Here is a 16,722-nt window from a genome sequence, read left to right on the forward strand (position 1 = left end):
CTTTTCCTCAAATGAAACTACAGATCTGTTAGCACAGGACAAGAAACCCATTAAACTCTAAAGGTGAAGATTTCAGTCCAAAAGATGACGCTCTTTTTTCTTAATTGTTAAGCCCTGCAAAGGGAGCAGAATGCAATCCATGTTGTGTGCGACAGAAATCGTTATTTCCGTCAGCAACAGAAAATATCAAGTTTCTCCAGAGCAAAACAACGTATTCCCTGCAAATGAGGTTATAAACAAAGTTGTAAACACAGGCTCCTTATTATGCTAACTCAATATTAACCAAATCCACCTGACGGGGTAAAAGTACTTTGTTTTATATGCTGAGGACCCATTAGCTAATTGCCATAGAAATCCGTCATTTTATATAATGATTTAACCCTTGCAGAGCTGTCAGGCTGGTGGAAGAAGGCAGTGGTTTTTTTGACCAGAGGAGTTCAGTGCTGTGAAAACCAGCCCCTGCTCACCCTGTGTTTGCTTTCATTCTCTGCATCTACAAAGAAATCAACTCGATCAAATTTAAGTTGTTTGCTTCAGGAGGTGGTGCTTGAAGACCTGCTGGTCCCTGGTAGCCCCTCTCACTGTCCCCTGCTGCTCCCACACCTCCTCCTCCTGTCCCCATCTTTCTTTTCCCCTCCCTGGCGTTTTTCTGCGTCCTTTCCTCCCTGCCTGCCATCACCAGCTTGCACAGGCCAAAGCAGAAGCTCCTGTCCCCAAGTGGCAGGGAGGAGAGGAAGCTCTCAGCCAAGACAGGTGGGGTATTGCAAGGTGGGACCTCCTGGAGACTGTGTCGCTCAAATAAATAATCAGGAGCCAGCAGTGCTGCAAAACCCTGTTTGCTCATGAGCCGTGAGCAGAAGATGCTGAGATGGAAATTGCTGGAGTCTAACAGGGATAGCAGAGACAGCCCAGAAGAGGCCAAAGAGCAACTTTATATCATAGCTCTGCTTGCAAGCACTAGCTAGAGTGCTGTGCCTCAGATCGTCAGCAGGAGGAGGCTGTGGTGGGCACTGCCCACGTGTCACACCCTGAGATGCTCCACAGCCCATCAGGTGGTTTCGAGCTGTGCTTGTGACCACCACAGTGACCTGCCGGACTCGTGAACCACTGGCAGAGAAAACCTTCCTTCAAATGTATGGCTCCATTAGAAACCTTTCTCAAGGGACCATCAGCATTAAAAAAACTACAACTTTCCTCCTTTTTGGCCTCTGTAGTCCCCAGGGCTTGCAGGACACCCAGTACTGTTGTAGCCCCAAAAGATACCCCAGCTGACAAGCACTTCTGGGCCAAACCCAGAAGGGATGCGGTGGTGCACTCAGCGAGTAGCGGGCAGGCAGCCTTCTGCTGCACATCTGCAACAAGCATCGAGCCCAGGAAACGGGTGGCCCATCTCCTGTTTGGGACATACTAGCAGGGTCCTGCTCCTGGATGTCCCTGAGGCAAGCATCGCAGCTGCTGGAGTCAACCAGACAGGCACATCTCGGGATATTTTGTGACATCAATGCAAGGCTTTGTCATGGTGCTTTCTCTTCGCAGCAGCATTTTCCATGCAGACTATGCACGTGTGTACGCTGTTTTCTTGGAAAGGTACTCACTGCTGCGACAGAGGGACTTTTGTGCAGCTGCTCCATTCTGGCAGCTGCAATAAATTTCTTTGCTAGCACTGCTCGTCTGAATCAAATATAGTTTATTTCATTTTAAGAAGTATTTTTTTTTTCCCAGGAAAATGAATGTTAGAGCCAGATAAGAAACTATAGCTGCTTTCAAGAAGGTTACAAGAAAACTGTATCTTGCATTACTAATCCTTTATCTTTCATGTTAACAAAAAGATTACTGACATATTTTTGAATGAAAGAAAATAAAATAGCAAATGCATCTAAAGAACTGTGTAACTTTCATGCAACACACAAATCACTTGTTAAACGTGGAAAAAAAAAGGGAGGGGAATGAAGCGAAAATTCATAATACATTTCCCTTTGTAAAGTGAGCAAACCAACTTTCTATAATAAGAGAAACTAGTGGAGGACTAGAAGATGCTCCTTTCATAAATGGAGAACGATGTTATTTTTACCAGAGGCTGGATTCAGATGGCAGAGGAGGAAATCTCCCTTGCCCAGGTTTTCCAGGGAGGGGATCAGGCGGTGCCAGCCCCAGGGCAGCCATCCTGCCCTCCTAGGGACTGGGGAGCCGCATCCCCCCGCCCCTTCCACCAGCCTTGCCTTCGAAAGAGGTGTCAGTTTGCCAAAAATCAGATGCAGGGTGAATGTGTCCCACCACATGGGCCATCTCTGGGACAGACAGTTGTCATGGGGGACCTGGACGGTGTCTCCCTCTACGGTGCATCACTCTGTCCCCCTGTGCCAAATCCACCCAGGTTGAGCTTTTCTGGTGCTTCTCTCCCCAAACCTCCCTGGAAATCCCAGCCCTGATCCTCAGCCCTGCTTTTCCAGGAGAAAACATCCCTCTGCCTTGGCACACAGTGGTTCATTAGGAAACCCGTAATTGAATTCCCTGACCATTCAGTTCTAAAACCCCTTTGATCGAGAATTAGTTAATTACATTGGGCCCAGTATATTCCTTGTTACAAATTTTGCCCATGTCCCCCAGATATGTGATTGCAGGCTCCGCTCACATTGTGTCCTTTGAAATGCATTTATGAGCCTTTGAAGCTCTCCCCCCTTAATGATGCATTGTTCGTTAATAAGTCGCCTGTAACATTTCCCCATTAGGAAATAGCTGTCTGCGACTCACTTTGGCTTGAATGAGTAATAATAATCCAAATGTAATTGATAATGTTGGAGAATAAATGGGGATAGGCGCTACCTGGAGAATTGGCTCAAGCAGGGCGGAGGGGGAGAGCACAGTCCCTGCCTGCCTCCCTGCCGCTGACCTTCGTTCCAACCGCCACGCTCACCCTGCCAGAAATCCATTTGACTTTGAGACAGGGGCTGAATCAGAACTCCCAGCGGCAGATAAGAGCCAGGGAGATCACAGGTAGAGAGTCTCGGCACGGGCAGCCCTCTCTGCCTCCAGCCGGGGGTGCGGGAGAAGCACGATGGGTTTCTGGGGAAGGTGAGAGCAGATAAGGAGCATCTGGAAGTATGGCAGGAGAGGAGGCAGATGGGGAGATAACACCAAGATGAGGAGATTGCGCCTTGCTCATCTCAGCAAGGAGGGGTTTAATGAGGCGGGTTGGGTGCTTTGCAGCGCAAAGGTGGTGGAGCCCCTTTGTTCCTCTCCTTTAGGGCTGGAGTCCGGTTGTTCCCTCTCCAAGCAGCAGCATCTCAAGAAAAGGCCTATCCCAGCCTCCCCAAAAAAATGTCCTTTTCCCCAAGGCTTTGACCCCGGCCCTGCATCGCAGCAGCCGCACTATGGTGTGGGTCTCTGCCCACATAACTTCCCCAGCTGCTTGTTGGGGTGTCTGGCCCTCCTGGCCATGCTGCAACCAGGCAGGGTGCTGCTCCTCATCACTCACAGCTCCGTGCCACATGGATTTTGCCTTCCTTTTCAAATAATTGCAGGTTTTTCCCCAAAAAAGACCAGGTCTCAGCTCTGCACCCAGGTAGGAATACTGCCAGGAAAGAATTCCCTGCAGTGTCTATGCAAATGTCTTGTCCTGGCTGGGAGGGCATCTGTAGGATCACATGCCTGCCATGGAAAGCTTTCCTTGCTAAAATATCCCTGTAAAATTCCAAGCAGTTTGGGACACAAAAAAAAGCTGAAAACCATATATAGGAAACCTGCAAGCAGGATGTGAATACCTGCCAAGCCAGGCAGGAGTGTGCAGGGAGCAGTAATGCAGCGGGCCAGAGGGTCTTGCCCGAGCTGGTCCAGCAACGGGGATGTGGAAGGGATACTCTGCCCACCTCTTCCCTGTTGCTTCCCCCTGCAGCCCCTACAGTTTTCCCTTTGCAGGGCAGAAGGGAGCCTGCAGGCAGTACCAGCCCCAGCCCAGCACATCCCTCTGGCCAGGGCAGTGGTCAGCACCCAAAGTCTCCAGGTACATGTGGCTGTGGTAGAATTTGCTCTCCAAGAGATCAAGAGCATCCAAAAAGAGACCCAGAAACTGAGCTTGGGTCAGTTGCACAAATCGACTGAGTGGAAAATAATCGGTGCTGGGAACTATCAGAGCCTTTCCTTCTACCACCCTCAGCCATGCTCTTCACGGCAGCACTTTTCACTTAAAAACTGACCTAAAATCAAGAAAGTTTAAACAAAAGGGTTAAACATCTCCTCTTCCTTCTCCATCCAAACCCAAAGCTAATAGTTTTGGATTTCTGAAAGCATTGTTTTGCTTTAACTCCTACCAAAATATCCTTGAATTGCGCTGTTTTGCTTTGACCTCCTTCTTAAGCCTCCCCTCTTGCACATCGCTCCCGTTTGTACATCGCTCCCGTTTGCACATCGCTCTGCTTGCAGGTCGCTCTGGCTTGAAAACTGTTCCTCTTGCACATCACTTGCAAGGTCTTCTCTTCCATTTGCTTCTATTGCCCTCTGCTGGGGACTGTCAAAGGGAAGGCTGATCCCCTGGGCAGTGCCTTCTCCTCTCCATCTCCCTCTGTAATTTCAGGGGAGCTGCAGAGCCCCAGGTTGGGGTGCCAGTGCCTCCCCGCAGCAGTGATCCCCCATCACCACTCGCATGTCCCAGAGAGGCAGCTCTCACCCACAGCACTGCACGCCTGCTCGTGGGCACTGCCAACTCAGCACATGGCCAGCACATCTGGCCAAGAGGACATGTGCAACCATGCGCAGACACCACAGGGGTCTCCAGGGTGTACATATGAGTACACAGATGTGTGTGAGATATGAAGCAGCTCGGCTCTGCTATTGCATCTACTTGTGCACAGCTTAAAAGCTCTGTGCACCCTGAGCTGGGACGGACTTTACCCACAAGCTCAAAGCAGGATGGACAGAGCTGGTCTTGACCATCTCCTCCTGAAAGTCTTTGCTCCACGCAACCTTTGCATTTCAGCCAATGTCAACAGGGGATGCGTAGGGTGGTTCACACATAAAACAGAGGAAAAGAGAATGTCTGGAAGGGCCGCACTGGCAAAATTGAAGCATGTGCCGTAATCACCAGCAAGTACCTTCAGAGACTGCCCAGGTATGGTCCAAGGAAGTGGCTGAACCTACAGAGCCTTTGGTTTCAGCGAGAAGGGCTCCAAAGGAACCAAAAGGCAGTGAAGTGTTGCACTGAAGTGACATTAATGACCTTTGCTGGTCGGGGAAAGGGGCCTGCATCAAGTTGGCTGATGCCTCAAGACTGAAGAGCATCAGCAACACCAAGACCCACAAAACCCTGATGACCACTGTGGGCAGCACAAAAACTCAGGCCGTGCCAGCAGGAAGCAGCAAGAAAGATTTCTGCTGCAACCTGGGAGCATCGCTGCTGGAAAGCCTAGCAGAGGAGGGCAAACATGGAGCATGGGCTCATCTTGTCACATCTGCCATGGTGAGAGCTCCGGCCAAGCCCCTGCCATGGCTGTGGTGCCAGCAAGCTCACACTATTAGGGTCTGGGATCAATTCTGGGGGGGCAAAGCTGAACGCAAGTGTCCCACTGGGGCTGTGCAGCAATCCCTCCGAGCGCAGGCAGAAACCCGAAGATGTGATGCTCTGTTGCAGAGATAACCGTGCCCCATGCTGGGCTGCCACCAGCCAGCTCAGAAAAGGAACAAATTGGCAGCATTCAGAAGAATATTCTTCATTTCCAAGCATATCATTTCTGTCCTCTGGCAAAAAGCCCCCCCCACCCAGCTTTTTAGCAGCTTTTGCATCTCATTGGGTTGAATCCAACGTGGAAAAAGGAGGGAAGAAACTGGAGACCAGTTTCCTTTGAGAACTGGGGGGGATTTCAGCAGCAGAGAGATGCTGCAGTGGCAGACTGAGGCTCTCCTGTACAGCACGGGGAATGGTGCAGGTCTGCACCCAGGGATGGAGAGAAGGGATGGGCCAGCAAGGATGGGATGGGGAGCAGGAGAAAGGGAAGCTACCATCCCACCCGCCCTCATAGAGGGTAACCTGGCGTCCCCTGAGGACAGCCAGCTTCGAGGGAGACAGTCTTTCCTCCTTCAAAGTAGTGCCACCTCCCACTGTTCCCCAGTCCCACCTGGACCTGCTTCTCCCCAGCAGCTGGAGAGATATTTTGGAGAAGAGTGGCACAGGGAGGAAAAGAGGGAAAAATAACAGCGGGTCTTTAGACACCAAGGGGATGGAAATGAAGGTGGCTTCAAAATTTCGAAGGCAGCCTGTGCCCCTCAGTCACGGCCAGTGCCGGATGGGCTGAGGAGGGGAGACAGACGCCCGCCCAGCAGTCTCTGCTTCCAGAAGTCCTTGCACACCCACCAGATTACAGATGATGGAGGAGAGGAACGCCTTATACCAATTAATTCCCAAAGTGTAATTAACATCTGGGCCAGCTCCGTGTGATCCCCAGCTGCTAATGAAGCATGGCACCGCTTTAATTCCTGCTACGCTGCACCATCTTCTTATTAAATCCAGGAGTAGGTTCCATCACATTTCCCTTAAAGGGAAAAAGGAAAGAGAGAGAAATGGAGCAGGATTTGTCTCAATGAAATATGATAGATTAGAGTTTGCCGGATAAAGAAAGTAGGAGTGGGGGGAGGGCACGAAATGTGAAATTTCGTAGGTGTGTGCGTGCGCACTGGCATCTGTATATTCTCTCTTGCAATGACCTCCTTACGCCCCATCCATCAGCCTGGGGTTGGCTTATTCTAACTAGCAGAGTCTTTTCTCGTGTCTAACAGGCCCATCAGACACAATCTGCATGCCAATTACTGGAGCAGACCCCCTGATACTGAAAAATGGAAATTAGCTGTCAAGCAAAAAACAGCATCAGCAGGCTGGGTTTGGATTGCCTGCACTCCCCGCTCGCTCTCGCCGCCGCTCATATCCATATGCACTCTGCTCTGCGTGCAGCCATGACAAGGGAGCCCCCGATGGAAAAAGTAATCTAGAATAATAATAAAATAAAAAATAAAAAAAACCCAACCCAACTAGCATATTTTATTGTTATTCACGTTGGTTGCCAACGTTCAGGGCACAATGCAAAATTCACCAGAGGGCAAGAGCCAGACAGAGGAGGAGGGGGGGAAAAGAGTTGGGATAATTGCATTTTCGCAGTGGGTAGATCAAGCGATGTAAGGGAAGGACACGGGGAGGAAATGTTACTGTAAGGGCAAACCAGAACCAGGTCTGGTTCCTCCGATGCTCCAGGGTGGACGTACGCCAGCAGCCACGGGGCTGTAGCACCCCAAACCTGCCCACTGCGGCTCTGGCACCCGCTGCAGGGTGGGACAAATCCCACCACAGGGGACATAGGATGGGGAAGCACACTGCGCAGGCAGACATTCCCCAAAATCAGGGTGGGAGATGGTTGGAAATGCACTGGCCAGAGTACGCCTGGCTGCAGGAGATTTTCCTTCCAAAACAGGGATGGCAACAGGCTCCCTGCAAAAAATGGCAGCCAGGCCACGCTTGAGCTGGTACCTTGCACAGGCAGGAGCCAGCAGCCCTCAGAGGCACTGGGAGAGCTTTTTCCAGGTGCTGGGGAAAAAGGGGAGCTGGAGCTGAGTGCTGGCAGGGCTGATTGATTGGTCCTGGAAAAATATTTTGGGGAAAAAAGCACCAAGACCCAACCGTAATGCTGAATCATCTGCATCCTGCTGACCCGTGATGGAGAGGTGATGGAGGAGAAAGGAAAGGCAGGACAGAAGTTGGTCAAAAAGATGCATCACCCTTTGCAGCAAAGGGCCGAAATAGGGCAGGGGGCTAAGGTTGGGGGGGGTGAACTGCAGGGTCACAGCAGGCGGAGGAGGAGGAGGAGGAAGGCAACTCTCTTCAGCCCACCTTTGTGCTGGGGGAAGCCTGCAGGGCCAGAGCTGCCCCTCTCGGCAGCCCCTTCCCACTCCCCACCGGCAGCTGCATTCCCCGGGGGTCGCGGCACCGTGGCTTTACGAGCATCACTTAGCCTGCCTCCCTGCTCTGTAATAACCTCATACATCAACCGGGAAGAGACCGCGGAGCATGGCTAGAAGGCCTCTGCTTCTACATCCAGCGTCATTATCCCAAGGCCCCTTGGCTTGATATGCAAACAGGCTGCAGGTCCCAGGGGTGCCCAGAAGGAGAGTGCCCTGTGCAGTGGACATCAGTTATTCCTGCACAGCTGCGGCACAGGCCCAGCCTGACATCTAGCGGCACTGGCCAAAATGGGGTGCTCCAGCTGGTGGCAAACTGGGCTGACTGGGAGCCCTGGGGAGCCCAACAGCCCCCTCTGCTCCCTGCACGTCTCAGGTGCCCAGGGATCTCTTCCTGCCCTACGAGATCGTTCAGCAGCAACCTCCCATCCCCAGGCAGCTTTCAGAGGCACTCACCGTCTCTGTCCACGTCCAGTCTCTTCTTCCCCTTCCAGCTGCCCTGCTTGTTGTGGTGCTTAGCCACATCTTAAGCAGCCAGCCCGCTTGTCTCACACCTACAAGGGGCATCCTGTACCTGACACACTGGGCTGCCAGGGTCCCCAGCATCCCCCATGGAGATTGCGGCCACCTCCCTCCTGCCCACTCTGGGAATCCCTGCCTCTCACCTCCACTTTCCCCTGGGTCCCGTTGCCCTGTGCATCATGAGAGGGACATGCTCCTCCAACAACAGGACATCTGCTGCCTGCTCAGGCTCCCCAGGGCGGTCTCGCTGCATGTGGCATGGATACAAACCTCATCCCTTCTCCCCAGCCACCAGCAGCCCCTTCTCCCGAGCCACCACGAAGCAGCAACACAGCAAGCGGGGACTCCACTGGGTAATGACAGACTGAGCCACCCACAGCCAGCACCAAAAACTGGAGTCCTGGGAACGGGTGGTCCCACTGCTCCACTGAACTGGCCGAATGCTGGAGCACAAGCTCCGGCTTTGGGATGGCTCTTCCCTGGAGAGGAGCAGTGGGATGGAGGGGAGGGGATGGGGTTAGCCTGGAGGAAGGAGATGACAGCGGAGATGAAGGCAGTTGAGGCTGGCAGAGGGTGTTTTGCTTAGAGAAGGCTCAGCTCCACGCTGGCTCCCCCAGGGCAGGATAACTCACACACAGACCCCGGGAATAAGCAGGACAGGCTAAGCTGAGTGACTCAGTTGCTTTATTTACGGCCTCCAGCAGCCCAGTCAATGGGCTGCCTCACTCAGTGATGCTGCGGAAGGACTGGACAGTGGGGCTCGCAGCTCCCCACTCCACGGGTTTGCGGTACTCCCCCTTGGGCAGCAGGTACTGCCTGCCCCGGTAGTTGGGATGCTCGTAGAAAACCCAGACGCCCTCCAGCACTCTGCAGGCGTGGACTTCGCGCATGTGCCACTCCTCCATGATGGAAGGGCAGTCTTCGGTGGCTTCAAACATCTGCCCGCCAAAATCTCCCTTCTCAAATACCTGGATGTGGCCCCGGCCTCCACTTGGCTAGAAAAAGGGGAGAGAAAATGGCAGAGTGCTGGAGAGAGGCACTGACACGTCCCTGGCTCTGACAGTCACCAGCGGATGGGAGCAGAGCTAAGGCACAGTCAGACTCGAATCCGGTACAAATCACCCCCTCAGCACACCAGGACAAGGCAGAACAGCTCACGTCAGCCCCCAAAAGCACAGTGGGGAGGCAGCTGGGGTAACTCTTGACTGAGCATCACGTGCAAAGAGGGCACAAAAGCACCGAGCTGGTGCAGAGCAGTTTCAGCTCAAACCCCCACCGCAGCCCCAGTTTTGCAGGGAGGAAGGGTGCAGGGAAGGATGAGGCCACGTCAGCAAGTGCTGGGCTCTCTATCCCAGGCAGCCTGCCCGTCCCGCTGCTGGCTTGAACCCTTCAGCCACTCTGTGTGAGCATCAGAAGGAGAGATGGACCCCCTCCACTCCCCGTTCCTCCAGGCAATGAGGAGTTTAATGAGCTGGTGACCCCAGCTGGGTTTTATTAGAGGCAAACGCAGCATGGGTATTTTCTACTGTGATTTGAAGCGCTGCGTTGCCTGAAGGCACTGCGGCAGTTTTAATCTGCAGCTGCCTGGACACCATCTTCCCCCGCCTCCCCTGTCCGCCCAAGCCCACTCTTGTTGCCAGCCCCAGACGAGCTCCGTGGGGTCTCTCAGATCTGTGCGCTGCCACTGCGGCTTCTCCAGGGCACTCTGACCTAATGCCTGCAAGCGGCAGGTCCCCAGTGCAGCCTCCCCAGGCGCAGGAGTGGAAGCCAGGGACCAGGTGGACCTGCAGGATAAGGCCTCCGCATTTCATCCCGATGGAGGAAGCTATGTTGCTGTTATATCTCCCATGGGTTTTGGCTCCATCCCTTATGCCAGATCAGTGCTCTGAACTGGCTGGAAACTCTCCCTGCCCTATGCAAAGGGATTTAGACCTAGCTCAAACCCAAAACAGGCTCAAAGTGGCATTAGACCTCCAGACATAAAAGCAAAACCCCTTCTCAGCTGTGAGACCTGCTCCACACAATGGGAATCCATGGCTGTGCTACTCAAGTCAGTGATGCACAGATCACCAATGTCTGCCCCACTGCTGGCAGCATTCAGCATCTCAACCCCAATCCACACTCCCTCCATGCTCCCATCCCTACCAGTTTTAAAAGGTGCTTCTCCCCTTATGGGAGGGAAACGATCCCCAAGGGATTGTTCCCTCTGTTCCTTTCTCCCCAGCCAGCACTTGCATGGGGTGTAAACACTGCTCACTGTCAACCTACATTTATCCTGTCTCCTGCCGGTGGAAAGATGGGTGCTGCCGGAGGCTGCAGAAGCATCTCCCCATCATCAGTTAGGAGCGGATGAGCACAGTTCCTGTGCTGCAGAGGGGAGACACGCATTGCCTTGTGCTCTCCCTAATACCAGGAGACACCGGGCTGCACCAAGCATGCCCAAGGAGGGCTTCAGGCATCCCTCCCATTCCAGGTCTGCTCCTGGGGCTGTTCTCCCCATGCCCAGAAGGGTTTGGTGATACTGAGATTCGGTTCCCTGTATCAGAAGGCAGCCCTGGCTTGCTAGAGAGGCAAACAAACTGCCCCCCATTCTGAGCGCTCCTGCAAAGTCTACATCCCACTGTTACAAGCCTTGCGCCCACCATCAGACTTGGATCAGTTGGCAGCACACCAGCAGGGAAGGCAAGAGGTAAACCTCTGAGTGACCTGCCCGGACACTGAAGTCCCTAGAGGAACATGCAGAAACAACTCCACTGCTGTTCCTATGGAAACTCACCTGCAAAGCACTCAAAGGGATCTGCTTTTTCCCCACTGCAGTCAAGAGTGGAAGAGATTTACCTTCTCCACTCACCAGACACCTTGCCATTCCCAGAGCAGGACTGCGGGAACAAACCCCCTATAGCCATCCTCTCCAAGGGAGCTCCCACGGGTCCCCAGGAAGATGGGGGCCATCCACAAGCATGCTGAAACCCTTTAATGATAGGTGTGTAAATTAAACTGTCCCTTGGGAAGAGGTCACACTTACTATCTGGACGGCTTTGCAGGAGCCGAGGCGGTCATTGAGGCCCATCCAGTGGTGATAGTCAGGATACTCCCCACGCATCAGAACGTACATGTTTCCAGAAAAGTTCGGCCTCTCATAGGCCACCCAGGTGCCTCCATCCACCCGGATGGAGTTGCAGCGGCTCAGGTAGGTGTGAAAATCGGGGCAGTCACTGTCACACTCGTAGCAACGGCCTAGGAAATTCTTGTCTTCGTAGAAGGTGACCTGAAACACAAGCAGAGGAAGGAAAGCAGGGATGTTCCTTGTCACCTAGCACATGCCTGCATCCATATTCCAGCTGCAGCACGGCATGAAATATCTGAAAACAGAGTCCTCAAGATGTCAAAAAGTCATCAAGCCCAACCATTGAGCAGGATCAACTGCATCCCAGCTAACCCTGGCAGCCGATTCACCAGCCTGGCCCCAGCGCCTCCAACTGCCACCAATGCCTTGCCCTTCCCAGCACCTAGTTCTGTCCCAATCCAACCCAAAGCTCCCTTGGTGAAGTCCCTGTCCTCTTTGCAGCAAAACACTATTAATACATTTCCCTCTCACCTTCTCTAGATCAGTAGTTACTAAATTATGGCCAAGGGAGCCATAAGTAGTCAGTGGACTGTACCAAGCAGCGTTTCATTTATATTGGCTTACCGAGTTAGCAGTTGCAGTTAGACCCTTACTGATGAGAGGGTGGTGAGGTCTCTTTCTTCCTGGGTCATGTCTTCTAGCCCTGTGATTGTTCTCCTTGTTCCCACTCTAATGGTCCACAGCTTGTTTTCTCAAAAGTCAATGGCAAAAGCTGGACATCACACAAGCTTTACCAGTGCCAAGAAAAACTAAAGGAGCGTTCCACGTACATGGTGGATAGCACAGTTCTTCAGACATCCGAGGACTGCATTTGCAGTTGGCTTCTTCTGCTTTGGTTGCTGCAAGTTTGCTATACGGCTGACAAATTTCCGATCCATCACCACATTTCTTTCCCAAGAGCTGCTCTACAGCCAGGCAGCTGACTGCAAAGCACTTCGCTCAGGGACACTTTTCCCTACTTGATCACAACCTGTTTCAAAGTGATCTCAAGAGCTGGTGAGCAAATCCCATTCCTCTTGCCGGAGGTATCACCAAGCCAGCCAGCCAGCCCTGGACAGGTGACACATGCTTTCTTCAAAAAGCCCTTCGTGGAAATATTGTCAAGCCCTAGACCCAGACCAGTCCTTTGTACAGCCCCGCTTTTAGATCCTTCTAGATGACAATTATTCATCAAGAGCCGCTCTTCGCAATAAGGGTTCACAAGCCATCATGTCCATTTTGACTATATTCCTTGCTTGTTCATGATACTGTGATGTCAGTCCATGCCAAAAATTACATTAGTTTGACATGAATCAGTCTCAGTAGATCCCTTTCAGCTGCACCCAATCACCAGCCCATCTTACACCTTAACAGGAGTTTGATTACTTACTCCAGTGTCTTCTAGAGCCTTGCGTTGAATCAACTGATGTGCAAGTTGGTTGATCCACTGCAGTGCATACTCAAGACAACATTTCACCTTTTCCAGCCTTCCAGTATGGCATCAGCCCCACACATGCTGCCGGGTTATTTGGTAGCACCTGAGATTGCCTCAGCCAATTCCCCCAGATGCTCTGGAGAGAATTTTTCTGGCCCCAGTGATTTAAACATCTAACATGCAGTACTCCATAATCCATTTTTCCCACAGTTTTTCCATAGCTTGAGTATTAAGATAGATGAGCACCTTTTGCTCCTAGCTGGTTGTACTTCACCTACGGTGCTTTGGCTACTGGTATTGATCTAACATCACTGCTGTTAAAAATACTGTTCATTGTCACAGTTTCAACCCAGGAGATAGACACAAATTCAGGACAACCTGCTCACTATTTTTTTTTTCATTCACTTTGTGTTAAAAAATAAGTTAGGCACAGTTTTCCTAGAGCTGGTTGGTCAGTGTCCTACCAGCCTGACCAGGTATCTGGGGAGTCGGACTAATCATGCCAGAGGATCTATGTCCTTGGTCTTGTGGCCTGTTAGTAGACCTTTATTAGGATAATGTTATTTCCCTCACATTTTCCTCTTACTTTCCAGAGTAAGCAGTCAGTACTTTCACTACGAAGCAGTCAGTGCATACAAAGCAACCTGTCCCCACATCTCTCCCTCCTGAGCAAGCTCTTCCCATCTTCAGTGCAATGGAGAGTTGGGAGATCACTACCATCCTTCCAGCAAGTGAATAAAGGTTGTAAAAGGTGTGCACTAAAATGTCCAATTCCTGTTTTCCCACACTGCTACTATTAGGTAGTTAACCATGCTGGTCAGCCCTTGCCAGCCACAACCCTGCTGTTGTTTTACAGATCCTGCTTCCGGATCTTTGTCCCTACAGGTATCACCTGAAAAATCCACCAGCATGAGTCCAGAAGCAACACTGAAAGCCCTGCTCACTGAGGTTTGGCAGTCACTCACCACCAGTAATCCTCTTCTTGAAGCCAGTGGTCAAGGAAGCCACATCATCCCTGTAATACCCTCCACAGTGAGGTACACAGGGATGCATCTCTTCGCGGCTCAGCCATTACCCTCCACTGGGACAGCTGATGAGCTCTCCCCCTCTTCAACCTCACTCCCCAAGCTCTGCAGCGCCTTCTGATCTGCAGTCCCACTCCTGTCCATACAGTGAGCGTCCAGCACAGTCGATGATGAACTCTGCCCAATGTCTGCAAGACCACAGGTCTGGTCTCCGTGCAGCAGCACCCCACCTGGGCAGAGGGATGCCTCCTCCTGCCTCACAGCAGGGCGATCGGCAGTGGGAAAGGAATGGGTCTCTGTCACCTCTGGTCCTGGCTCTGCACAAGCTGCCTTGATTTTGTGGCTGGCATCCAGCAGAACCAGCTCCTCTTGCAATGCCCTCTCACAGCAACTGTGCATGAAGTTGGTTAAGTTGGCCTTTCATTTTGTAACAGAAAAGAAAAGCTCATTTGATGTTCATTCCCCACCCAGCCTAACACAACTGAACTTCAATTTGGCAAAGCTACCTGGTGTTCCTAGGAGGGTATTTTCCCTGTACGTATAAAGCCACAAAGCCAAAGAAATCCGAGAGCACATTAAGAGCATGGCCATTCCCACAGAACAGTGACCAATCAAAAGTGTTGCTCATTGTTTTATTCTTAGGCCATTTATAGGAAGACTTAAGGAGAGGGCTCCTGCCCACCCACTCTCCACCACAGCCCTTTGCACACACCCTCAATTCATTTTAGACCTTCACACTCAGCGCTTCTCAGCTTTCCTCCAATGATTCAGGCACAAACAGAGAAGACTGATGTTTTTCACCCGCAGGATAATGACAGGTGAATTACAGATTTCAATTCCAGATTTGTCAGTTCATTTCAGTCGCATCTTACTCCGACGCAAATCGCCTTCCTTCAGTAAAGCCATCAAGTTGCTCTGCTTACAGCACTAACCCATTAACCACTCACTGCCCAAACTTTGCTTTTTTGGGGCTTACCTGGCAGCTAACAGATTTGCCATAGCAGATCTTCCTTACAGGACTGTAAAACTCTTACTCCCTTGGCCACCTCATAGCAGTTATCACATTTCTTCCCAACAGCAGCTCTGTTGGAAGGAAACTTGTAAACAATAACTGTAAGCAATAACCAGTAGTGCCCACTGCCTTCTAAGAAAGCAGCATGGGGGCAGTGATTACTTTTCTAGGGCAGAGCACTTGCTTAGGTTGCAGGAAATAGTGTTTAATTGTCTCCTTCGCCCTTTTCTTCTCCCTGGAATGTGCTAGGCAACAGCATGGCACAGAGAAAAGATGAGATTTGCACTCTTTCACTGACTTAACTCCTCTTGGACATTTTGCTGCACCGCAGCAGCACATAATAAACAAATTCCCTGTAGCATGCTCACAGGGGACATGGCTTTCAGCAGGGATAAAGGCAGTATGCGTTTAAGTCTCTTCAGGCAGACAGGAGACTTGAGCATGAATCAGTTACATTTCCCTAGCACCCTCTTTATGCATGGGTACATAAAGACTGTACCACTGCAATCTGACAGCCACCAGGTTAGAAGGAAGCAGCACACCATGTTCAGTTTCTAAAGACTGCTCAGAAATAGCCAAATCACTTTGAGCCAAGATCACAGACGAAAGGTGCAGAGAGGCAGAGACTGAATCCAGATCTTCCATAGCATCAGCCAGTCCCTACAAAACCACTCTGCTTCTGAGCCCCCTGCTCCCTTGGGTCTTACAGTCTCCACAGGTTAAAAGGAATGTAACCCAAAAGCAAAACTAATACAATGGAAAGATGTAAGTCTGTCCACAGCCTCTTAACAGTTGTTTAACATCTCACAGGAGAAACTGGCCACTAGCCCAAAGTTCTCGCCCTCCTTTCCCAGCTGTTTATCCCTGCCCAGTCCCAACCCTGCAGCAAGGTCTGTGTGAACAACCAGCTCAGCTCTGCTAACTGCAAGACTGAAGAACACAGCATTAGAACTGGATCCCCGTCGGATGCACATCACTAGCTGAAGTTGAGCTTTCTGATCTACCTCCTTCTCCAGTTTAAATTCGTCTCTGCCGTCTCCACCAAATCACAAGGCTGGTTCACATCTCTCAGGGAATGCTATTGCCTTCGGTGCTACGGTCATCATTCAGGCGTCTTTCTGTCACAGCACACCCTTTGCTCCACCATGGAAGGGGGATGTGGCGGCTGCCACTGGCATTGGGACTCGGGTCCTCCCAAGGAAGCCTTCCACAAGACTCTGCTCTGCAAATGCAGCTTGTCATGTTCGCTGCTGGCACAGCAGCCTCCGCCATCAATTTACAAGGCATCAGGTCCTGGCACATTTTACAATATCCCCTCACCAGTCACTGTGTTCGACTCCATCCTCTCGCAGAGCTACACCTAGAAGAAACAGCCAAGATCTGGGAAAAGACTAGGGAGGGCTCAGCTCCAGCTTCCCTCCACTTGAGGAGGGATTTCAAGCATCTCCTCTTGACGACAGACTGACAGAGGGGGAAGCTGTCAGCAGAACAAAGAAACCAAAGTTTCTCCACAACTTACCCCTGATAAATTCTGTACTCCTAGCCACAATCATGAATAGTCTGCAAATAAACTTACCTTGGTTCCAGCTCTGGACATTTTCCGTTCCAGCCAAGCTCCCCAGTGCTGGAGGAACGTCAGAAACTGTTACAAACAGCCAGGATCCGAGGCACCCTTTTTATAATGGGC

General features: G+C 51.5%; 1 protein-coding gene across 1 annotated transcript; it reads right to left on the bottom strand.

The window, feature by feature from the left end:
- Nucleotides 1–9,124: 9,124 nt before the first annotated feature.
- On the bottom strand, nt 9,125–16,697 carry CRYGS (crystallin gamma S). The gene is made up of 3 exons (XM_076341784.1): nt 16,612–16,697; nt 11,483–11,725; nt 9,125–9,452 (listed from the first exon to the last, which is right to left on the bottom strand). The coding sequence occupies exons 1-3, from the start codon at nt 16,630–16,632 to the stop codon at nt 9,180–9,182; spliced, it is 537 nt and encodes a 178-aa protein (XP_076197899.1). The 5' UTR covers nt 16,633–16,697; the 3' UTR covers nt 9,125–9,179.
- Between the last annotated feature and the right edge of the window lie 25 nt (nt 16,698–16,722).

Source organism: Aptenodytes patagonicus, chromosome 6 (assembly GCF_965638725.1).
Source record: "Aptenodytes patagonicus chromosome 6, bAptPat1.pri.cur, whole genome shotgun sequence".
Taxonomy (NCBI): domain Eukaryota; kingdom Metazoa; phylum Chordata; class Aves; order Sphenisciformes; family Spheniscidae; genus Aptenodytes; species Aptenodytes patagonicus.